The following is a 24,998-nucleotide window of genomic DNA, read 5'->3' as shown; positions in this document are numbered from 1 at the left end:
ACGTTAGCGTCGACAAGCGCAGACCTATTTCGTTTGGATTGTTAACTAGGATGGGAGAAGTTATTGGGAGAATTTGTTGTTCTCATTTTGAGGCTTCTTTGTTTAGGTTGGCATATTCTTGGGCGTTCTTCAGGGCTTTGAGATTGGGGAGCTGGTGTCCCCAACAAATTTAGGGCTGGAGGTTTGTTGGCAGAGGATGTTGATTTTTGGGCAGGAGGTATTTCTTTTTTGATTCGGCGGTCGAAAACTGACACGTATGGAAAAGGTAAGCAGGTGGTTTTAGGGAGGGTCGATGGATGTTTGATGTGCCCGCAGAGCAGTTTGGAGATGTACTGGAGTCTGTGGACTGGTAGGTCGGGCCCCCTGCTTTGTCACCAAGACGGGACCTTTTTGTCCTGTTTTCAATTTTCGGCGGTTTTAAAAAAGGTTTTGGTTGAGTTGGAATTTGATTCTGGGTCCTACGGGTCTCACTCTTTTAGAATTGGGGCCGAAACGGAGGCAGATGGTTTAGGTCTAGGGGCCGACGAGATTAAACAGATTGGGCGATGGAATTCTAATCGTTATTTGACTTACGTACGTCGTTAGGTGTTTCTTGGGGCGTATTTAGTCTGCTGGTATGTAATTGTTGTTCTGTTTTTTAGGTCGTCCCCCGTTATTGACCTGGATTTTCGGACATTCGTTCATGTATTGGGGTGCGGCGCTGGCCGACGCCAGGCCGGACGGCAGGCAGTTAGGATTTAGCCACGATACAGTAGTGATTCGATGGTTGGGGTTCCGGGGCATGTTATGGAAGAGGGTGTTGCCGGAATTTTCCCGGGCCACGCTTCTGGATAGGGCTCCGGACATCTTACTGGTACACATGGGGGGAAACGATTTAGGTACAAATTCGGTGAGGGAGTTGATCAGGGACATCCACTTTGATTTATTGGGATTGTGGGTCTCCCATCCGGGAGTTCTGACGGTGTGGTCTGACATCGTGCCTCGGAAGCAATGGAGGTTCGCTCGATCCTTGGAAGGTGTCATGATATGGTATGGAATATCATATAAGTTTAGTTTCTCTTGTTAGCCCAGGCTGTGGGCTAAAAACCCCCCTTCTCTTTCACTCAGGCAAGAGCTCGCCTTGTCAATGTATGTGGGGGAGTTTTATTGAAGAAAGGTATTTACGACCGGCATAGCTACAGTGGAAAAATTGTGCTAGCGGAAACTGGTCTGATCTCCCTTTTAATCCATGAGGGTCTTTGTTCTGTTTTAGTAAGATATTGGGCCAGCCATTTAGGCTAAGAAAATAATAAATACATATTGTTAATGTCCTTCGGCGGACCTATCAGCCACTCTAAACAAGTGCTTCTAACTCCATCAGGTAAAAAGTAGGGGTTTCTCTGTAATTATGCATCACAAATAGGACATATTTGATCTCATTAGAATGCCAACGTTAATACGAGATGAATGCTGGGTTTGTTATGACTATGACATGTTCTGTAGCGGAGATATAGGCATTAGACAAATTTAGGTTGAATTTAGTTAAACTGAAGAGATAGGAGGGTCTGGGAAAACCAACCCTTTTTGTGATGTCACCGAGCTACACTTTATAAGTTTCTACCCTCACCCCAGCCTGAAGTCTGTCTGCTGGAGTCTGTGTGAGCCTGAACTTAATCCAGAGCCCTGATGAATTGGGACATTGGGAACTCCGCCCACTAGCCTGGTTGCCTCAAATGATCTGAACACATGTAAGTGTTGTTTATCATTTTATCCCTGTTTGTTTTATAATTACCTTGTACATATTTGCAATTGTCTCCTTTGTAACATCCTTGTAATACCTTTTTATAAACACTGCCTTAAACTTTCGGAGTAAAATATATAAATTACTAGTTTGTTCTTCCTGTTCTAAAACGTACCTTAAGCCTTCTGAAGGGAATTACGCTACTGTTTTGGGTTAGCTTCGGACCCGTTTAATCGAAGCTGATGGCAGCAATACCATGCACTGTGCCTTTGGGAGTCGTTGTAGCGACGGCGACATTGATAATTATTGTTCCTGCCTGAGCGGGAGTAGTTAAATCGCCTCGCTGCAGCGTGCCCAATAGCCAGTACATAGCAGGCAGCCTTTCTGGCGACTAATTATCCTAGGTGCAGTACCTAATCTGACCTGAGGGTAAAGGGGACGCCAGAGAGCTGCAGGGTTCAAGTGGAACTTTAAGCGGGATATACAAAAATCCCTGCAGTTCGTGGTATATTGAAGAGCAGTGGGATAACTAAAACACGCTCCTGCTGTAAACTAAGAGGTCAATAGCCTTGTGTGTGTTTTTCATCACATTGCAGCAGTGGAGGGATAACTAAGATAAGCCCCCCTGCACATGTGATAACCGTCTGTTGGCCTAAAGTCACCCCGATCCGTGACGTAGGGGTGACGGTCAAGGTGTGAATCGTGACATATTGGCGGCAGCGGTGTGGATTCGTGACAAATTGGTGGCAAGGCGGTGGGATATTAGAGCATTAGTGATTTGGTTTGAGCAATCATTCCTCTCACTAAAAACTTGCAGAAAGTTCTTGCGAGGACTCTGCACAAATAAGTTTGGAGAACGAACTCAGTGTTTATTAGTCCTGAGACAATTGTGTGTACTGGTAATTATCCCTTCCCTTTCTCTTCGTTTTTCTATCATATCTTTTATTTGGCAACCATGGCTGCGAAAGGAGAAGCCTGGTACGCCCAGCAGAAGGACACTCTTGTTGGGATATGCACATACCATGGCCTGAACTCCCAGGGCAAGTCCAAGGCTCAAATGGTTGCTGAACTGGTGCAATTGGAACCAGACCAAGCCAGGCCACAGAGCCCAGAGGCCACAGAAGCCAGCACAAGTGAACATGGTGCTGCAGCAGAGGTCCAACCACTGAATATGAGCCCTACTAGCAACCAGGGCGGTTTGGACCCCAGTCTGCTGGCGGTCTTGGAACTACTCCCCACTGATGACCGTGATGGACGTCAGCAGCTGATCCAGCAATACCAGGAGCGGGAGTACCAGCTGCAGTTAGCCCGACTGCAAATGCAGGGGTCGTCCCAGTCCAGCCGTGAGCCCAGAAGCGCTCAGATACTGAAGCCCCGGCCTGATCACTTTCCTGTTATGGAAAAGGATGGGGACTTGGACACTTTTCTGCGGGGCTTTGAGAAAGCCTGCAGGCAGTACCAGCTGCCTACACAAGAATGGGCACGATACCTGACACCAGGGCTGAGAGGCAAAGCTCTGGAGGCGTTTGCTGCCCTCCCTCAAGAACAAGATAGTGACTATGAGGCCATCAAGCAGGCCCTGATAACCAAGTACCAGCTTACACCTGAGGTTTACCGTAGAAAGTTCCAGAACCACCAACGTGGCCCACATGACAGCTACAGCGATGTGGCGCATGGACTGGAGACCCACTTTGACCAGTGGACCCAAGGACTGTCAGTGACCACCTTTGCACAGCTGCGAGACCTGATGATCAAAGACCAGTTCTTACATCTTTGCCCAGCTGAGGTGTGACAGTTCGTGATGGACAGAGAACCCAAAGACGTGACAAAAGCAGCGCAGATTGACTGTCATGATCTCAATGGCAAGAGAACATAGCATAAGCATATATAGGAACTAGCTCTTGGAAGATGGGAACTGAGCTGACCATGAACTAAACCTAACGCACAACTAGCAGTGGCCGGGTAGCATGCCTACGTTGATTCTAGATGCCCAGCACCAGCCGGAGGACTAAATAAAGCTAGCAGAGGAAAATATTAGTCCTAGCTCACCTCTAGAGAAATACCCCGAAAGGAGACAGAGGCCCCCCACATGTATTGGCGGTGAGTAGAGATGAAATAACAAACGTAGTATGAAAATAGGTTTAGCAAATTTGAGGTCCACTTACTACATAGCAGAAGACAGAAAGGACACTTTCATGGTCAGCTGAAAACCCTATCAAAAACACCATCCAGAAATTACTTTAAAACTCTGGCATTAACTCATAACACCAGAGTGGCAATTCCTGTTCACAAGAGCTTTCCAGACACAGTAACGAAACTACAGCTGTGAACTGGAACAAAAATGCAAAAACAAACATGGACAAGAGTCCAACTTATCTAGTAGTTGTCTAGGAGCAGGAACAAGCACAGAGAGGCTTCTGATAACATTGTTGACCGGCAAGCAACTAACAGAGCAGCAAGGTTATATAGCGACTCCCACATCTTGATGGGAACAGGTGAACAGAGAAGATGAAGACACCAGTTCAATTCCACCAGAAGCCGCCGGGGGAGCCCAGAATCCAAATTCACAACAGTACCCCCCCCTCAAGGAGGGGGCACCGAACCCTCACCAGAACCACCAGGGCGATCAGGATGGGCCCTATGAAAGGCACGAACCAGATCGGAGGCATGAACATCAGATGCATTCACCCAAGAATTATCCTCCTGGCCGTATCCCTTCCACTTGACCAGATACTGGAGTCTCCGTCTGGAAACACGAGAGTCTAAGATTTTCTCCACAACGTACTCCAACTCACCCTCAACCAACACCGGAGCAGGAGGCTCAACGGAAGGCACAACCGGTACCTCATACCTGCGCAATAATGACCGATGAAAAACGTTATGAATAGAAAAGGATGCAGGGAGGTCCAAACGGAAGGAAACAGGATTAAGAATCTCCAATATCTTATACGGGCCGATAAACCGAGGCTTAAACTTAGGAGAAGAGACCCTCATAGGGACAAAACGAGAAGACAACCACACCAAATCCCCAACAGAAAGCCGAGGACCAACACGACGGTGGCGGTTGGCAAAAAGCTGAGTCTTCTCCTGGGACAACCTCAAATTGTCCACCACCTGCCCCCAGATCTGATGCAATCTCTCCACCACAGCATCCACTCCAGGACAATCCGAAGATTCCACCTGACCAGAGGAAAATCGAGGATGAAACCCCGAATTACAGAAAAACGGGGACACCAAAGTGGCAGAGCTGGCCCGATTATTGAGAGCGAACTCCGCCAATGGCAAAAAAGCAACCCAATCATCCTGGTCAGCAGACACAAAACACCTCAGATATGTCTCCAGGGTCTGATTAATCCGCTCGGTCTGGCCATTCGTCTGAGGATGGAAAGCGGACGAAAAAGATAAATCTATGCCCATCCTAGCACAGAATGCCCGCCAAAATCTAGACACGAATTGGGTCCCTCTGTCAGAAACGATATTCTCAGGAATACCATGCAAACGAACAACATTTTGAAAAAACAGAGGAACCAACTCGGAAGAAGAAGGTAACTTGGGCAGAGGAACCAAATGGACCATCTTAGAAAAACGGTCACACACCACCCAGATGACAGACATCTTCTGAGAAACAGGCAGATCTGAAATAAAATCCATCGAGATGTGCGTCCAAGGCCTCTTAGGAATAGGCAAGGGCAACAATAATCCACTAGCCCGAGAACAACAAGGCTTGGCCCGAGCACAAACGTCACAAGACTGCACAAAGCCTCGCACATCTCGTGACAGGGAAGGCCACCAGAAGGACCTTGCCACCAAATCCCTGGTACCAAAAATGCCAGGATGACCTGCCAACGCAGAAGAATGAACCTCAGAGATGACTCTACTGGTCCAATCATCAGGAACAAACAGTTTATCAGGTGGGCAACGATCAGGTCTATCCGCCTGAAACTCCTGCAAGGCCCGCCGCAGGTCTGGAGAAACGGCTGACAATACCACTCCATCCTTAAGGATAACTGTGGGCTCAGAGTTACCAGGCGAGTCAGGCTCAAAACTCCTAGAAAGGGCATCCGCCTTAACATTCTTAGAACCCGGTAGGTATGACACCACAAAATTAAACCGAGAGAAAAATAATGACCAGCGCGCCTGTCTAGGATTCAGGCGCCTGGCGGTCTCAAGATAAATCAAATTTTTGTGGTCAGTCAATACCACCACCTGATGTCTGGCCCCCTCAAGCCAATGGCGCCACTCCTCAAAAGCCCACTTCATGGCCAAAAGCTCCCGATTCCCAACATCATAATTCCGCTCAGCGGGCGAAAATTTACGGGAAAAGAAGGCACAAGGCCTCATCACGGAGCAGTCAGAACTTTTCTGCGACAACACTGCCCCAGCTCCGATCTCAGAAGCGTCGACCTCAACCTGAAAAGGTAGAGCAACATCAGGCTGACGCAACACAGGGGCAGAGGAAAAACGGCGCTTAAGCTCCCGAAAGGCCTCCACAGCATCAGGGGACCAATCAGCAACATCAGCACCCTTCTTAGTCAAATCGGTCAATGGCTTAGCAATATCCGAAAAACCAGCAATAAATCGACGATAAAAGTTAGCAAAGCCCAAAAATTTCTGAAGACTCTTAAGAGAAGAGGGTTGCGTCCAATCACAAATAGCTTGAACCTTGACAGGATCCATTTCAATGGAAGAGGGGGAAAAAATATATCCCAAAAAGGAAATCCTCTGTACCCCAAAAACACACTTAGAACCCTTCACACACAAAGAATTAGACCGCAAAACCTGAAAAACCCTCCTGACTTGCTGGACATGAGAGTCCCAGTCATCCGAAAAAATCAGAATATCATCCAGATACACAATCATAAATTTATCCAAATAATCGCGAAAAATATCATGCATAAAGGACTGGAAAACTGACGGAGCATTAGAAAGACCAAAAGGCATCACTAAATACTCAAAGTGGCCCTCGGGCGTATTAAATGCGGTTTTCCACTCATCCCCCTGCCTGATTCGCACCAAATTATACGCCCCACGAAGGTCAATCTTAGAGAACCACTTGGCCCCCTTTATGCGAGCAAACAAATCAGTCAGCAACGGCAATGGGTATTGATATTTAACAGTGATTTTATTCAAAAGCCGATAATCAATACATGGTCTCAAAGAGCCGTCTTTTTTTGACACAAAGAAAAAAACGGCTCCTAAGGGAGATGACGATGGACGAATATGTCCCTTTTCCAAGGACTCCTTTATATATTCTCGCATAGCAGCATGTTCAGGCACAGACAGATTAAATAAACGACCCTTTGGGTATTTACTACCCGGGATTAAATCTATGGCACAATCGCACTCTCGGTGCGGAGGTAACGAACCAAGCTTGGATTCTTCAAAGACGTCACGATAGTCAGACAGGAACTCAGGAATTTCAGAGGGAATGGATGATGAAATGGAAACCACAGGTACATCCCCATGAGCCCCCTTACATCCCCAGCTCAACACAGACATAGCTCTCCAGTCGAGGACTGGGTTGTGAGATTGCAGCCAAGGCAATCCTAGCACCAAATCATCATGTAGATTATACAGCACCAAAAAGCGAATAATCTCCTGGTGATCCGGATTAATACGCATAGTTACTTGTGTCCAGTATTGTGGTTTATTATTAGCCAATGGGGTGGAGTCAATCCCCTTCAGAGGAATAGAAGTCTCCAAAGGCTCTAAATCATACCCACAGCGTTTGGCAAAGGACCAATCCATAAGACTCAAAGCGGCGCCAGAGTCGACATAGGCGTCCGTGGTAATAGATGACAAAGAGCAAATCAGGGTCACAGATAGAATAAATTTAGACGGTAAGGTGCAAATGGAAACAGATTTACCAAGCTTTTTAGTGCGCTTAGAGCATGCTGATATAACATGAGTAGAATCACCACAATAGAAACACAACCCATTTTTCCGTCTAAAATTCTGCCGCTCGCTTCGGGACAGAATTCTATCACACTGCATACTCTCTGGCGACTTCTCAGTGGACACCGCCAGATGGTGCACTGGTTTGCGCTCCCGCAAACGCCTATCGATCTGAATAGCCATTGTCATGGACTCATTCAGACCCGCAGGCACAGGGAACCCCACCATAACATCCTTAATGGCATCAGAGAGACCCTCTCTGAAAGTCGCCGCCAGGGCGCACTCATTCCACTGAGTAAGCACAGACCATTTACGGAATCTTTGGCAGTAAATTTCCGCTTCATCTTGCCCCTGAGATAGGGACATCAAAGTTTTTTCTGCCTGAAGCTCCAAATGAGGTTCGTCATAAAGCAACCCCAAGGCCAGAAAAAACGCATCCACATTGAGCAACGCAGGATCCCCTGGTGTCAATGAAAAAGCCCAGTCTTGAGGGTCGCCCCGGAGCAAGGAAATCACAATCCTGACCTGCTGTGCAGGGTCTCCGGCAGAGCGAGATTTCAGGGACAAAAATAATTTGCAATTATTTTGAAAATTCTGAAACCCGGATCTATTCCCCGAGAAAAATTCCGGCAAAGGAATTCTCGGCTCAGATACAGGTGCATGACAAACAAAATCTTGCAAATTTTGTACCTTCGTGGCGAGATTATTCAAACCTGCAGTTACACTCTGAAGATCCATTACAAACAGGTGGACACAGAGCCATTCAAGGGTTAAGAGGAGGTAAGAAGCAGCTAGACAGCAATTAAGGGCTAGGCAGCAAAACTCTGAGGGGGAAAAAAAAAAAAAAAAAATTTCCCTTCAACACTTCTTTTTCTCCTGCTTCAGCCCAAACAATTAACACTTTGAGGGCCGGTCAAACTGTCATGATCTCAATGGCAAGAGAACATAGCATAAGCATATATAGGAACTAGCTCTTGGAAGATGGGAACTGAGCTGACCATGAACTAAACCTAACGCACAACTAGCAGTGGCCGGGTAGCATGCCTACGTTGATTCTAGATGCCCAGCACCAGCCGGAGGACTAAATAATGCTAGCAGAGGAAAATATTAGTCCTAGCTCACCTCTAGAGAAATACCCCGAAAGGAGACAGAGGCCCCCCACATGTATTGGCGGTGAGTAGAGATGAAATAACAAACGTAGTATGAAAATAGGTTTAGCAAATTTGAGGTCCACTTACTACATAGCAGAAGACAGAAAGGACACTTTCATGGTCAGCTGAAAACCCTATCAAAAACACCATCCAGAAATTACTTTAAAACTCTGGCATTAACTCATAACACCAGAGTGGCAATTCCTGTTCACAAGAGCTTTCCAGACACAGTAACGAAACTACAGCTGTGAACTGGAACAAAAATGCAAAAACAAACATGGACAAGAGTCCAACTTATCTAGTAGTTGTCTAGGAGCAGGAACAAGCACAGAGAGGCTTCTGATAACATTGTTGACCGGCAAGCAACTAACAGAGCAGCAAGGTTATATAGCGACTCCCACATCTTGATGGGAACAGGTGAACAGAGAAGATGAAGACACCAGTTCAATTCCACCAGAAGCCACCGGGGGAGCCCAGAATCCAAATTCACAACAATTGACGATGCCTATGAGGCCAACTGTAGATCGGAAGTGCGGAAGCCAGTCACCACCAGCTGGAGAGGGGTTAAGCCTGCAACCAACGCCAGTACCCCTGCCTGCCAACACACCAGAGGTCCTGTCCCCATAGCCAACAGCATCAGACCTACCACTGAACCTCGCCACTGTTACGTCTGCAAGCGGACTGGTCAAATCAGTCCCCACTGTCCAGACAAGCAGAAGAACACCTCAACCAAGGTCCCAGGGCCTAATGCAGCAGTTCTTTTGGTGGGTGGTGTGGCTGGGAGGGTGTGTGACAACGTACAGCACGTCACCGTGGGAGGCCATGTTGCTACAGGCCTTAAAGACACCGGAGCTGAACGAACCCTCATCCGACCCGAACTGGCGGCCCCTGAAGAAATCATTCCGGGGAAAACCCTAACTGAGTTGCATACTACGTCCCTGACACCCCTCCACAATCTGCTAATAAGGGTAACGTTAACCCTGATGATGTTGATGATGATGATGGGAAATCGCATGTGTTACCTGACCATCCTTTATCTTATAATGATGCATCTGATAACCATTTTTTCCCTAGGATTGATGGATGGGGAGGTAGAGCCCATAGCAGCGCCGGCTGATGGGTCTGTAGAAATCCCCGGGGAGAGAGCCTACGTAGCTGCTGTCAACCGCAGTCAGAGTGCCCGGAACGCGGATAACTGTCTGCCTTCCGGACTCTCCTCAGTCATCACCGTGACTGAACCAGAGGTGGACCCAGAGCAGGTCCCAGAGGGTTCCCGTGGGGAAGGGACCCTGACATCGCTTCTGGCTTCGCCTAGCCAGGAGTTTCAGGCAGATGCGAGCCTAGAGAGTTTGAGACAACTTGCCGAGACGCTCATCGCCGAGACTGATAAGGAGAGGGTGTTCTGGGAAAGAGGAAGGTTGTACCGGGAGACAATACCCGGAAAATCGCAAAAGGAGTGGTTGAGGGAAAGACAGCTAGTCGTCCCGCAGCAATTCCGGGGTGAGTTGTTACGGATTGCCCATGAGATCCCGATAGCTGGACACTTGGGGATCAGCAAAACAAAGGCCCGGCTGTCTCAACACTTCTATTGGCCTAAGATGGGGACAGATGTGTCAAACTACTGCCGCTCCTGTGTCACCTGTCAAAGAGTGGGGAAGGCGGGGCCTGCTCTTAAGGCTCCCCTGATCCCTTTGCCAGTGATAGAGGAGCCTTTCCAGAGGATCGCGGTGGACATTGTGGGCCCGCTGGCCGTCCCCAGCAGCTCTGGAAAGCGATACATTCTTACTGTTGTGGACTACGCTACCCGGTACCCAGAGGCAGTAGCTCTGACGTCAACTAGGGCAGATAAGGTGGCGGATGCCCTGTTGGCTATCTTTTCACGTGTAGGATTTCCCAGGGAGATGCTCACTGATCAAGGGACCCAATTCATGTCTCGCCTAATGGAGGCTCTCTGAAAGAGAATGCAGGTGAAGCACCTGGTATCGAGTGCGTAACACCCACAGACCAATGGCTTGTGTGAACGCTTCAATGATACCCTCAAACAGATGCTACGCATGCTGGTTGAGACACAAGGGCGCGACTGGGAGCGGTACCTCCCACACCTGCTGTTCGCTTACCGAGAGGTTCCGCAGGCCTCGACGGGGTTCTCCCCCTTCGAGCTCCTGTACGGCAGGCGAGTCCGGGGACCCCTTGGATTGGTCAGAGAATCCTGGGAAGAGGAGCCGAACCCTTCTGAAGTGTCCATAGTGGAGTATGTCATGCGCTTCCGTGACAAGATGCAGACCTTGACGCAGTTGGTGCATGACAACATGACGCAGGCTCAGGCTGATCAGAAGCACTGGTACGACCAGAACGCCCTTGAGCGGACCTACCACGTGGGTCAAAAGGTGTGGATGCTGGTCCCCGTGACAACGGATAAGCTTCAGGCAGCCTGGGAGGGCCTGTACGTCGTCCACCAACAGCTCAACCCGGTCACCTACTTGGTCACACTTGACCACGCTCGGGGTAGGCAAAAGGCCTTTCACGTCAACATGATGAAGGCTCATCACGAACGTGAACCTTTCGTCATACCGGTCTGCAGCATGCCCGAAGACGGGGAGCTGGACATGCTGGCCCAAGCCAAGGCCGGTGGGTCCATCGAGGACGTGGAGGTAAGCACCTCGTTAACTGAACCACAGCGGTTGCAGTTGCAAACCACACTGTAACCCTTCCAGGTCGTGTTCTCCAACCGCCCTGGAAGGACTGAGTTAGCAGTCCACGAGGTGGACACCGGGAATCATGCCCCACTACGGCAAACACCCTATCGAATCTCCGACCAGGTGCAGCAGGTTATGCGCCAGGAGATCGATGAGCTGTTACAGCTGGGGATGATTCGACGGTCAAAGAGCGCATGGGCATCCCCCGTAGTTCTCGTGCCAAAGAAGGACCGGACCACCTGGTTCTGCGTGGACTACAGGGGGCTCAACGCCATTACAGCCTCTGACGCGCACCCAATGCCGCGCATTGAGGAGCTGCTTGAGAAGTTAGCTGGCGCAAAACACCTGGCAATAATGGATCTGAGTCGAGGATACTGGCAGATTCCCCTGAGCCCCAAGGCGCAGGAGAAGTCCGCCTTTATCACACCCTTTGGACTGTACGAGTCCACGGTCATGCCCTTCGGCATGAAGAATGCCCCTGCTACTTTGCAGCGGATGGTCAGCCTCCTGCTTCAGGGACTGGAAAAGTACGCAGTGGCGTACTTGGATGACATTGCCATCTTCAGTCCCTCCTGGGAGGAACACCTGCAGCATCTCGAGGAGGTGCTCAGGTGAATTCACCGAGCAGGACTGACTATCAAGCCCGGAAAGTGCCAGATGGGCATGAGGGAGGTTCACTACCTGGGGCACTGGGTAGGCGGAGGCACCCTAAAGCCAGAGCCTCAGAAAGTGGGCGCAATTGTCCACTCCCGGGACCAAGAAACAGGTGATGTCCTTCCTGGGCACTGCAGGGTACTATAGGCGCTGCGTACAGCACTATAGTAGCATGGCAAAATCTTTGACGGACCTCACCAGGAAGAAGCTACCCCACATCGTCAACTGGACAGATGGCTGTGAGGGGGCCTTCCAGGCATTGAATACCGCACTGTGCAACGCCCCTGTGTTGAAAGCAGTCGACAGCAGTCGACCGTTCTTGGTACAGACTGATGCCAGCGAGTTTGGCCTTGGTGCTGTGCTCAGCCAGGTTGACTCGGAGGACCAAGAGCACCCCGTGTTGTACCTGAGCCGGAAACTTTTGCCGAGGGAAGAGGCCTACTCCACCATTGAGAAGGAGTGCCTGGCCATAGTCTGGGCCCTGCAGTGCTTGCAGCCCTACTTGTACGGTCGCAGCTTCACTGTGGTGACCGACCACAACCCTCTGCGCTGGCTAAACGCCATGTGTGGAACCAACGGCAGGTTGCTATGCTGGAGCCTTGCCCTTCAGCAGTTTGACTTCACCATTGAACACAAAATGGGCAGAGAGCATGGAAATGCAGATGGACTGTCCCACCAGGGTGAACCTACTGAGGTGCGCATGGAGGCATACTGAGAGGTTCTGCCTCCGTAGCACACACCAAAAGGGGGAGGTGTCACGATATGGTATGGAATACCATTTAAGTTTAGTTTCTCTTGTTAGCCCAGGCTGTGGGCTAAAAACCCCCCTTCTCTTTCACTCAGGCTAGAGCTCGCCTTGTCAATGTATGTGGGGGAGTTTTATTGAAGAAAGGTATTTACGACCGGCATAGCTACAGTGGAAAAATTGTGCTAGCAGAAACTGGTCTGATCTGGTCTGATCTCCCTTTTAATCCATGAGGGTCTTTGTTCTGTTTTAGTAAGATATTGGGCCAACCATTTAGGCTAAGAAAATATTAAATACATATTGTTAATGTCCTTCGGCAGACCTATCAGCCACTTTAAACAATTGCTTCTAACTCCATCAGGTAAAAAGTAAGGGTTTCTCTGTAATTATGCATCACAAATAGGACATATTTGATCTCATTAGAATGCCAACGTTAATACGAGATGAATGCTGGGTTTGTTATGACTATGACATGTTCTGTTGCGGAGTTATAGGCATTAGACAAATTGTTGAGGGGTTTAATAATAAATGACCCTCTGAAAAAACTTTTCACAATTTAAAAAAAAAATAAACAAAGAAATAACATTCTTTTTTGCTGCAGTGCATTTCACACTTCCAGGCTGATCTACAGTCCAAATGTCACAATGCCAAGTTAATTCCAAATGTGTAAACATGCTAAATCTGCAGGAGGTTGAATACTACTTGTAGGCACTGTAGGAGGGTCTGGGAAAACCAACCTTTTTTGTGATGTCACCGAGCTACACTTTATAAGTTTCTACCCTCACCCCAGCCTGAAGTCTGTCTGCTGGAGTCTGCGTGAGCCTGAACTTACTCCAGAGCCCTGATGAATTGGGACATTTGGGAACTCCGTCCACTAGCCTGGTTGCCTCAAATGATCTGAACACATGTAAGTGTTGTTTCTCATTTTATACCTGTTTGTTTCATAATTACCTTGTACATATTTGCAATTGTCTCCTTTGTAACATCCTTGTAATACCTTTTTATAAACACTGCCTTAAACTTTCGGAGTAAAATATATAAATTACTAGCTCGTTCTTCCTGTTCTAAAACGTACCTTAAGCCTTCTGAAGGGAATTACGCTACTGTTTTTGGGTTATCTTCGGACCCGTTTAATCGAAGCTGGTGGCAGCAATACCGTGCACTGTGCCTTTGGGAGTCGTTGTAGCGACGGCGACATTGATAATTATTGTTCCTGCCTGAGCGGGAGTAGTTAAATCGCCTCGCTGCAGCATGCCCAATAGCCAGTACATAGCAGGCAGCCTTTCTGGCGACTAATTATCCTAGGTGCAGTACCTAATCTGACCTGAGAGTAAGGGGGGCGCCAGAGAGCTGCAAGTTTCACGTGGAACTGTAAGCGGGATATACATAAATCCCTGTAGTTCGTGGTATATTGAAGAGCAGTGGGATACCTAGAATAAGCCCCTGCTGTAAACTAAGAGGTGAATAGCCTTGTGTGTGTTTTTCATCACATTGTAGCAGTGGAGGGATAACTAAGATAAGCCCCCTGCACATGTGATAACCGTTTGTTGGCCTAAAGTCACCCTGATCCATGACGTAGGGGTGACAGTCACGGTGTGAATCGTGACATATTGGCGGCAGCAGTGTGGATTTGTGACAGAAGGCATTAACAAGGCTAGGATAAAACTTAATAGGGCTGTGGCGAAGTTTGTTTCCAAGAATGGTGGAATTGCGGTGAGGCATATCGAGTTGGAGGATGGCGCCGGTAATTCTTGGAGGATGGCTTGCACCTGAATGATATTGGTATTGATTTCTGGGCGCTCGGTCTCCAGGAAGGAGTCGAAAGGGCGTTGGCTGTGGTGGGGCACTCACGAGCCTGAGTTGGTCAGGGCTGTTCGTGGTTGGCGGGGGGCGGGGGTTCTTGGAGTTGGTGAAGTTTTAATGGAGGAAGGTCAATTGGATTGGGGTGGATCTGGCTTGTGGTTACGGGCTCTGGACGGGGATTGGCCTCGGGAGCTTTGGGAGTTTTTTGGTCTGCCCTGAATAGGGTTACATGGTGCCCTCGAGCTGGTGCTTACGGCTGAGGGTAAAAAAGTGTTGGTTAAAGAAGTTTGGGGCATTTTGCCTATATATTTATGATGCCAGATATTTTAGCTCCAAGAACCCTCCCCCTTAATTTTTCAGTTAATTTTGTTATAATTATAATAATTAGTTGTTGTTTGTTAATAAACTGACCGCTGTGGCCAAAATTTTCCAAAGAAGTTAATGAGTTATGTTTTTATTTCATAATTAACGTTAAGTTGGGGGAGGTGGTTTTTGTTCAGTTACAAGTGGCGGGTTTGGGGGAGGGATGTTGGGAAGGAAATCCCAAAATGGGCTATACGCGGTCATGTAATGTATGTACACAGTGACTGCACCAGCAGAATAGTGAGTGCAGCTCTGGAGTTTAATACAGGATGCAACTCAGGATTAGTAATGTAATGTATGTACACAGTGACTGCACCAGCAGAATGGTGAGTGCAGCTCTGGAGTTTAATACAGGATGCAACTCAGGATTAGTAATGTAATGTATGTACACAGTGACTGCACCAGCAGAATGGTGAGTGCAGCTCTGGAGTATAATACAGGATGTAACTCAGGATCAGTAATGTAATGTATGTACACAGTGACTGCACCAGCAGAATAGTGAGTGCAGCTCTGGGTATAATACAGGAGGTAACTCAGGATCAGTAATGTAATGTATGTATACAGTGACTGCACCAGCAGAATAGTGAGTGCAGCTCTGTAGTATAATACAAGAGGTAACTCAGGATCAGTAATGTAATGTATGTGCACAGTGACTGCACCAGCAGAATAGTGAGTGCAGCTCTGTAGTATAATACAAGAGGTAACTCAGGATCAGTAATGTAATGTATGTACACAGTGACTGCACCAGCAGAATAGTGAGTGCAGCTCTGGAGTATAATACAGGAGGTAACTCAGGATCAGTAATGTAATGTATGTACACAGTGACTGCACCAGCAGAATAGTGAGTGCAGCTCTGGAGCATAATACAGGAGGTAACTCAGGATCACTAATGTAATGTATGTACACAGTGACTGCACCAGCAGAATAGTGAGCGCAGCTCTGGAGTATAATACAGGAGGTAACTCAGGATCAGTAATGTAATGTATGTGCACAGTGACTGCACCAGCAGAATAGTGAGTGCAGCTCTGTAGTATAATAGAAGAGGTAACTCAGGATCAGTAATGTAATGTATGTACACAGTGACTGCACCAGCAGAATAGTGAGCGCAGCTCTGGAGTATAATACAGGAGGTAACTCAGGATCAGTAATGTAATGTATGTGCACAGTGACTGCACCAGCAGAATAGTGAGTGCAGCTCTGTAGTATAATAGAAGAGGTAACTCAGGATCAGTAATGTAATGTATGTGCACAGTGACTGCACCAGCAGAATAGTGAGTGCAGCTCTGTAGTATAATAGAAGAGGTAACTCAGGATCAGTAATGTAATGTATGTACACAGTGACTGCACCAGCAGAATAGTGAGTGCAGCTCTGTAGTATAATAGAAGAGGTAACTCAGGATCAGTAATGTAATGTATGTGCACAGTGACTGCACCAGCAGAATAGTGAGTGCAGCTCTGTAGTATAATAGAAGAGGTAACTCAGGATCAGTAATGTAATGTATGTATATGCAGCGCCCTAAAGTCCTGGTTGCTGCAGTAATATTATTCTTCCACCAGGGGGAGTGATATTACGTCTGATGGCAATAAAGGAGATCTTCCTACCAGGTATCACAAACCATACACCACACTTCACACTCCAGACCACCAGGGGGAGCCTTGCACCTATCTACCAGGGCACTCCTCACAGAAGGGTAAAACTGGTGGTTTGGATAGAAAGTTAGAGAGAAGCTGACTGGGCTTTGCCCAGGCAACACCTGTCAGGCAGACAGGGGGGAAAGGATGAACATCTGAGCTGCAGACAGAGGGTCCCTGACAGGGGTGGGATCCTGTCGGAGGCCTAGCAAGACAGAAAGACACGGAGCTGCGCCTGCTCCACGTGCGGCAGCATCCTAAGAAAGGACACGAAGAGAATTGTATTGTAGAGGGTGAGACACGAAGTCATAGCACAAGGAGAAAACAGCTGAGGCGCGTAGCCGGAACACCGAGGGAGCAACCGTCTCCAAGCCTTGCTCCAGAGACCGGCAGGACAGTCAATTCCAATTTGGCTGCCCGACCTTAATACCTAGGAGACACGGTGGCAACTTGTGGGGGTCGGGGCGTCTCTAGGGTCCTTATAAACAAGCCTCAGGCCATCAGTCATACGGGTTTGTCCTGTCCATACCATCTGGGGGACAGAGAGGAAGAAATAACATCTAGAACATCTACAAGAGTTGTGAGGACCTTACCGAGAAGCTCAGCAGGGAGGGACTACAACACACAGGCGCTAGAGGAAGGCTACTGATTTCCACCTGGATAAGGGGACTCTGGATTTGCCTTCAGACTGGCCAGACGCTGCCTGCCCTGTGGTCTGTACCCTGGACTGTGGATGCTGAAGTCTTCAGTAAAGGTAAAGAGACTGCAACCTTGTGTCTGCGTTATTCCCTGCGCCTTACATCGTCCACCATCACCATCTACACTCCTGGGAAGCCCTGGGGATACACTTCACCTGTGGGAAGGTATACCATCTTGCTGCCATAACATCACCCCAGTGGACCCCTCACAGCAGCGTTGGTCACCCTGACCGAATATCACAGGTGGCGTCATGAACATTATCCCATACAAACTTTCCCTTTTCTTGGACGTCCCTCAAAGGGCCACGGACCGGGTCGGGCCACCGTGACATCCCTACCGAACCGAAGGACCCGGTACCGAGTACCCCATTGCCCTTACGTGGGGGCGCTCCATATACAGTTACTGCACCAGCAGTATAGTGAGTGCAGCTCTGGAGCATAATACAGGGTGTAACTTCGGATCAGTACAGGATCAGTAATGTAATGTATGTTCAACAGTGACTGCACCAGCAGAATAGTGAGTGCAGCTCTGGGGTATAATACAGGAGGTAACTCAGGATCAGTAATGTAATGTATGTACACAGTGACTGCACCAGCAGAATAGTGAGTGCAGCTGTGGGGTATAATACAGGAGGTAACTCAGGATCAGTAATGTAATGTATGTACACAGTGACTGCACCAGCAGAATAGTGAGTGCAGCTCTGGGGTATAATACAGGATGTAACTCAGGATCAGTAATGTAATGTATGTACACAGTGACTGCACCAGCAGAATAGTGAGTGCAGCTGTGGGGTATAATACAGGAGGTAACTCAGGATCAGTAATGTAATGTATGTACACAGTGACTGCACCAGCAGAATAGTGAGTGCAGCTCTGGGGTATAATACCGGATGTAACTCAGGATCAGTAATGTAATGTATGTACACAGTGACTGCACCAGCAGAATAGTGAGTGCAGCTCTGGGGTATAATACCGGATGTAACTCAGGATCAGTAATGTAATGTATGTACACAGTGACTGCACCAGCAGAATAGTGAGTGCAGCTCTGGGGTATAATACAGGATGTAACTCAGGATCAGTAATGTAATGTATGTACACAGTGACTGCACCAGCAGAATAGTGAGCGCAGCTCTGGGGTATAATACAGGATGTAACTCAGGATCAGTAATGTAATGTATGTACACAGTGACTGCACCAGCAGAATAGTGAGTGCAGCTCTGGGATATAATACAGGATGTAACTCAGGATCAGTAATGTAATGTATGTACACAGTGACTGCACCAGCAGAATAGTGAGTGCAGCTCTGGAGTATAATACAGGATGTAACTCAGGATCAGTGATGTAATGTATGTACACAGTGACTGCACCAGTAGAATAGTGAGTGCAGCTCTGTTCAGCTGTTGCTCATTGCGGTGATTGTGGGTGCGGTCGCTACTGATCCTGCTGTGTGCTCCTGACCTCCAGAGAACCACCACCTCTCCACCCGGGGACCAGCTCTCTCTCCTACCCAGGGAGGGAGTGGATTTTCTGGGATGAGTGAAGGAGCCAATTCTGTTCTTCTGTTTCCCGGACCAGCCCGGCAGGGGGCAGAAAAAATCAGCAACCAGCTTGCACATCAGAGAACTCGGGGGTGAGACGCTCCACCTGGAGTCTCAGCAATGTGGATCTTACTCCCCCCAGGTCTACGGAGACCCAGAGAAGTCGCAAGGCTTCCAACATGGAGGAGAAGCCTGCTAGCGTGCAAGATGGCTGTCCTTCCGGAGAAAAGCTGAGTACTCACGGACGTTAGGCTGACCTCACAGAGGAAGGTTGGAGGCGGCAGAGACCCAGGGAGTTGTATCCACCTATGCCTCCCAGGTCATGGGCCACCTCCGTGAGTATGAAGAGGTGAGTAAGACTCTAAGGAGGCTCCGGGAGGAGCTGCACTGCACAAATGCTAAAGCTGCTGGCACCTCCAAATCCAGGAAGATGCAATTCCAAGCAGAGGTAAAAAGGCTGAAGTTTGAAATCAATGAGCTAGAAGTACAAAAAGCGTTTATTAGAGAGAAAAGTGGACCATTTAAAGAAAAACTGTTGAATGAAGATCGATTCAGAGAAATGGCTGATAATTGAGAACAAAGGCAGATGGGGCTGCAGCCTTAGAGCCAGATGGATGATGATGATGATGTGACTGATGGGATACCAAAGCTCTTCAGCTCCAAGGACGTCCACCCATTTCTTCTGATACATGTTGGCACCAATGACACCGCAAGGAAGGACCTACCGACAATCTGCAAGGACTTTGAAGAGTTGGGGAAGAAAGTAAAGGAACTGGATGCACAGGTAGTTTTTTTTTCTATCCTTCCAGTAGACGGGCATGGCACCAGGAGATGGAACAGGATCCTTGATGCGAACAACTGGCTAAGACGATGGTGCAGACAACAAGGATTCGGATTCCTGGACCACGGTGTGAATTACTTGTACGATGGACTCCTCGCCAGAGATGGACTACACCTCAACAAACCTGGGAAACACACATTCGCCAGAAGACTCGCTACACTCATCAGGAGGGCGTTAAACTAGAAGAAGAGGGGACGGGAAGAAAAACATTAGACTCGAACAAAGAAGACCCAGGAAAACATACTCAGAAGGGAGGTAAGAACATTTCTAAAACAATCCACAGCGAGGAGATTGGAACAAAACAAAATCCTCTAAACTGCATGCTCGCAAACGCCCGAAGCCTGACAAACAAGATGGAAGAACTAGAAGCAGAAATATCTACAGGTAACTTTGACATAGTGGGAATAACCGAGACACGGTGAGATGAAAGCTATGACTGGGCAGATAACTTACAGGGTTACAGTCTGTTTAGAAAGGATCGTAAAAATCGGAGAGGAGGAGGGGTTTGTCTCTATGTAAAGTCTTGTCTAAAGTCCACTTTAAGGGAGGATATTAGCGAAGGGAATGAGGATGTCGAGTCCATATGGGTCGAAATTCATGGAGGGAAAAATGGTAACAAAATTCTCATTGGGGTCTGTTACAAACCCCCAAATATAACAGAAATCATGGAAAGTCTACTTCTAAAGCAGATAGATGAAGCTGCAACCCATAATGAGGTCCTGGTTATGGGGGACTTTAACTACCCGGATATTAACTGGGAAACAGAAACCTGTGAAACCCATAAAGGCAACAGGTTTCTGCTAATAACCAAGAAAAATTATCTTTCACAATTGGTGCAGAATCCAACCAGAGGAGCAGCACTTTTAGACCTAATCCTATCTAATAGACCTGACAGAATAACAAATCTGCAGGTGGTCGGGCATCTAGGAAATAGCGACCACAATATTGTACAGTTTCACCTGTCTTTCACTAGGGGGACTTGTCAGGGAGTCACAAAAACACTGAACTTTAGGAAGGCAAAGTTTGAGCAGCTTAGAGATGCCCTTAATCTTGTAGACTGGGACAATATCCTCAGAAATAAGAATACAGATAATAAATGGAAAATGTTTAAGAACATCCTAAATAGGCACTGTAAGCGGTTTATACCTTGTGGGAATAAAAGGACTAGAAATAGGAAAAACCCAATGTGGCTAAACAAAGAAGTAAGACAGGCAATTAACAGTAAAAAGAAAGCATTTGCACTACTAAAGCAGGATGGCACCATTGAAGCTCTAAAAAACTATAGGGAGAAAAATACTTTATCTAAAAAACTAATTAAAGCTGCCAAAAAGGAAACACAGAAGCACATTGCTAAGGAGAGTAAAACTAATCCCAAACTGTTCTTCAACTATATCAATAGTAAAAGAATAAAAACTGAAAATGTAGGCCCCTTAAAAAATAGTGAGGAAAGAATGGTTGTAGATGACGAGGAAAAGGCTAACATATTAAACACCTTCTTCTCCACGGTATTCACGGTGGAAAATGAAATGCTAGGTGAAATCCCAAGAAACAATGAAAACCCTATATTAAGGGTCACCAATCTAACCCAAGAAGAGGTGCGAAACCGGCTAAATAAGATTAAAATAGATAAATCTCCGGGTCCGGATGGCATACACCCACGAGTACTAAGAGCACATGGAGTACTGTGTCCAGTTTTGGGCACCGGTGCTCAGGAAGGATATAATGGAACTAGAGAGAGTACAAAGGAGGGCAACAAAGTTAATAAAGGGGATGGGAGAACTACAATACCCAGATAGATTAGCGAAATTAGGATTATTTAGTCTAGAAAAAAGACGACTGAGGGGCGATCTAATAACCATGTATAAGTATGTAAGGGGACAATACAAATATCTCGCTGAGGATCTGTTTATACCAAGGAAGGTGACGGGCACAAGGGGGCATTCTTTGCGTCTGGAGGAGAGAAGGTTTTTCCTCCAACATAGAAGAGGATTCTTTACTGTTAGGGCAGTGAGAATCTGGAATTGCTTGCCTGAGGAGGTGGTGATGGCGAACTCAGTCGAGGGGTTCAAGAGAGGCCTGGATGTCTTCCTGGAGCAGAACAATATTGTATCATACAATTATTAGGTTCTGTAGAAGGATGTAGAACTGGGGATTTATTATGATGGAATATAGGAATATAGGCTGAACTGGATGGACAAATGTCTTTTTTCGGCCTTACTAACTATGTTACTATGTTACTATGTTACCAGCAGAAAGCCCCACCTGGCAGCCTGCACAGTCACCCATAGGCCACGTGCAGCGAGCTCACTGAAGGACAAGTGGCCTTAACATCTGGGATCAGTTCTGCTGGCTCTGGGGAGGACAGTGACAACAGCAGCCAGGGAGGGGCGCTAATGGCAAAGATTAAACTTCTGGAGTCCCCGGTGTGCCTTCAGAACTTCCACCATTGTGATGATTTTCCAGAGAAAGCACCTGGGGTCCAGAAGAAAAAGGCAAAGAAGACCACCAAGCCAAAGCTGCAGGAAGCAGAAAGCTATGTGTATGCCCCCTCCCTGTGCCCCCTGAGTCAGCTGCAGGGTTAGCTCACTGTATAAGCCCCCTTGCCCAGCCCAGCCCGGGTTCTGCTGTGGATCCGGTGCAAAGGCGCGTGGAGATTAAAGAGCACGGTAGTGAGGTGCAGATCTCCGTCTCTGCTTATAGTAGCTGGAACGTAGCAGTAAGTGCATCAGCCGAGAGGCTGTTGGTGTGGATGTGGTTACTTGTCCGGTTGCCTCCCCCCGATGGTGGCAGAACCTGTCAGGAGTTATGCTGCTGTCACCTCCATGGGAAATAGGGCATCCTCCTCATCTCCGGGCTCTGGGGACAGCATGTTGCAGCCGCGTCTCCTGGAGGCTCTAAGAAGGGGGAGAGATAACTAATGATAGAGAGTCGAGAGGTTCATCTATCCATTTGGATAGAGAGGCATGGCCTCGGGGCCTTCCGAGAGCAAAAAGGGGGGGTACAGTGCCGTCCTTCCCAAGAGATGGGCCGGGTAGTGTGCATATAAATGTGATTGGTCTTCGGTGGAGGGGCAGTGATGCGTGTCCTCCAAGGTCTAAAGTTGTGGAGCTCCTGCTGAAGGTGGGCTACAAGGCAATTGACATCTACGCCTTGATACATCTCTATTCCACGCCTGAGTTTGATGTCAGCTTCGTTTGGCCAGAGGGGCTTGAGCTCTTCTGGTCGAATTATGAGTTGGCAAAAAATGATCCCGGCTGATGAAACTTTGCCATTCAGGCGGTGTCTTGCCAAAACCAAGTCAAGAAAGTGACCGGGATGACTTGCAACAAGTCGCTTTCTTGTTATGACATCATGACGTGGCTTGGCCGATATGGAGAGGTGGTGGAGATGCCAAAGAAAAACTGTGACGAGTTTGGTATCTGGTCAGGGGCCTGGGCGTTTTTGGTAAAAATTAAGAGTTCGGGTGGTACGGTTTCCCACATTCCATCATCTGCCTTCCTGGATAGGGATTGTATCCTGGTCTTCTACCAGGGACGACTGAAGTGTGTGGCGACCCCACACACTTCAGTGCAAACTGCACTGTGCAGAAATGTGCATTGTGTGGGTATATCGGTCATCTTGCTGCATCTTGTGTGGAGATTGGGTGCAACCTGTGTGGTGAGTTAGGTCACCCATTCAGTCGTTGTCCTCGCTCCTTCGCTAATGCAGTCGTGACCCCGGTGGGAGAAAGCCATGAAGCTGATTCTGCTGGGGAAGGGACTAGCAGGGGTGAGGGAGCTGAGGGGCCAAGGAGGAAAAGCAATAAAAAGACGCCTGCCCATCTGAGGCGTCTAGACAAACGCAGACAGTAAAGGGAGCTGGGCGAGCCCCAGGCTACTGTGGCGGCCCCTGTCCTGGATGCCAGTCTTGCTGCTGAGGTTTCGAGGGATGATGAGTTGGATGAGGAAGTCAGGAGGACCCACAGGGAGGAAAGGGCCACTGTCTCCGAATCCTCCCATTATGAAAGTATGAATGAGGATAATAGGCAGTGGGTAGATGACAAGCGTAAGCTTGGCACCAAAAAGAAGAGAAAGAAGGGAGATACAACATCTTCTCCCGCTCTGACCAACGTACCTAAGGAAGGAAAAACTGAATCCCCTCTGGTTGGTCTTTCTAACCGGTTCCAAGCCCCTGAAAACATCTCTTCCTCTGAGAAGGAAGCTGAGGGTGAGGTTCTGGCTTCGGCAGGGCTTAAGGGGGTGCCAAGTCTCCTTTTTCTGGGAATGTAAGGGCCTTGGAGGGAGGGACTGGCCCGGATCTCAGAGATGAGGACGATAAAAAAACAGGTAGGAATGGACACCTCAATGTCTTTAAAGAGGGGGAGAGATTCCTCCTCTGAGGCAGAAGGTAAGGGCAGTGGGAAGAAGGAAACCATCTAACTCAATCATCAATGATAATGGTACTCACTCCGTTGACGCTGACATCTATTAATGTCGCCAGCATAAAGTCAAATACAGCTATATTTGCGGCCTTTTCTGACATTTTCTTTTTGCAAGAGACCAGGCTGCCAAACATGGCAGACATGTTTAAAGCTAAGAGGGAGTGGAGACTCGGGCCCTCCTATTGGTCTCTTGCGGCCGAGCCGTATAGCGGAGTGGCGATCTTTTTTACCGCACTGGTGGAATGCCGATGGGTTATTGAGTTAGAAATGGGGTGGTGACCTTAAATGTCCTCATGAAGGGACAAGAGCTCCGGCTCATTAACATCTATGGTCCCCAATCTAAGTGGGACCGGAAGTGTCTCTTTATGAAGAGCAAGCCCTACCTTTTTACAAGTCGGCAGGTTGTCTTTGGAGGGGACTTCAATACTGTCAAGAGGCCCCAATATAGAGGAGGTTCCAGAGACAAGCTGACTTATGATAGTGTCGTCCTTAATAGTATAGCTAGTTGTCATGATCCAGACCTGGTTTTGAGTCCTGTCTTCCCTTTTCCCGGTCTGATCATGTCAGGGGTTAACTTTTCTCAGCCTCAGTCTGTTCTCAGGTTTGCTGTTTAGCCCACTGTGTCCGGCAAATCATGTCAGTTATAGTTTCTGCCTAGTGCTGCTGTAGCTGACTCTGATTGCTCCGTTTTGTCCTGCTGCGTTTTCTGTCTGAACCCGCATCTCTGTTTTCCCCTGTTCCCGTCTTGACTCAGTGTTTCCCTTTAGTGTGCAGACTCCCCGGTTTGACTTGGCGTGTATCCTGACCTATTTCTGTCCTTTGTCTTATCCGCTCCTGACTGT

At 48.0% G+C, this 24,998-nt stretch overlaps 1 protein-coding gene across 1 annotated transcript in view; it reads left to right on the top strand.

Annotated features, from left to right (window-relative positions):
* Window positions 1-24,998, top strand: part of LOC143801336 (matrix metalloproteinase-21-like) — a 119,124-nt gene that overhangs the window by 89,724 nt on the left and 4,402 nt on the right. The window contains exons 7-8 of the mRNA XM_077281241.1: window positions 18,933-18,987; window positions 19,038-19,141. Of these exons, the coding sequence (XP_077137356.1) occupies window positions 18,933-18,987; window positions 19,038-19,141 (159 nt within the window). The remainder of the gene's footprint in view (window positions 1-18,932; window positions 18,988-19,037; window positions 19,142-24,998) is intronic.

This window comes from Ranitomeya variabilis, chromosome 1, assembly GCF_051348905.1.
Source record: "Ranitomeya variabilis isolate aRanVar5 chromosome 1, aRanVar5.hap1, whole genome shotgun sequence".
In the NCBI taxonomy this organism is placed as follows: Eukaryota; Metazoa; Chordata; class Amphibia; order Anura; family Dendrobatidae; genus Ranitomeya; species Ranitomeya variabilis.
Note: the sequence above shows the minus strand (reverse complement) of the source record. Positions and strands in the feature narration are given on the sequence as shown.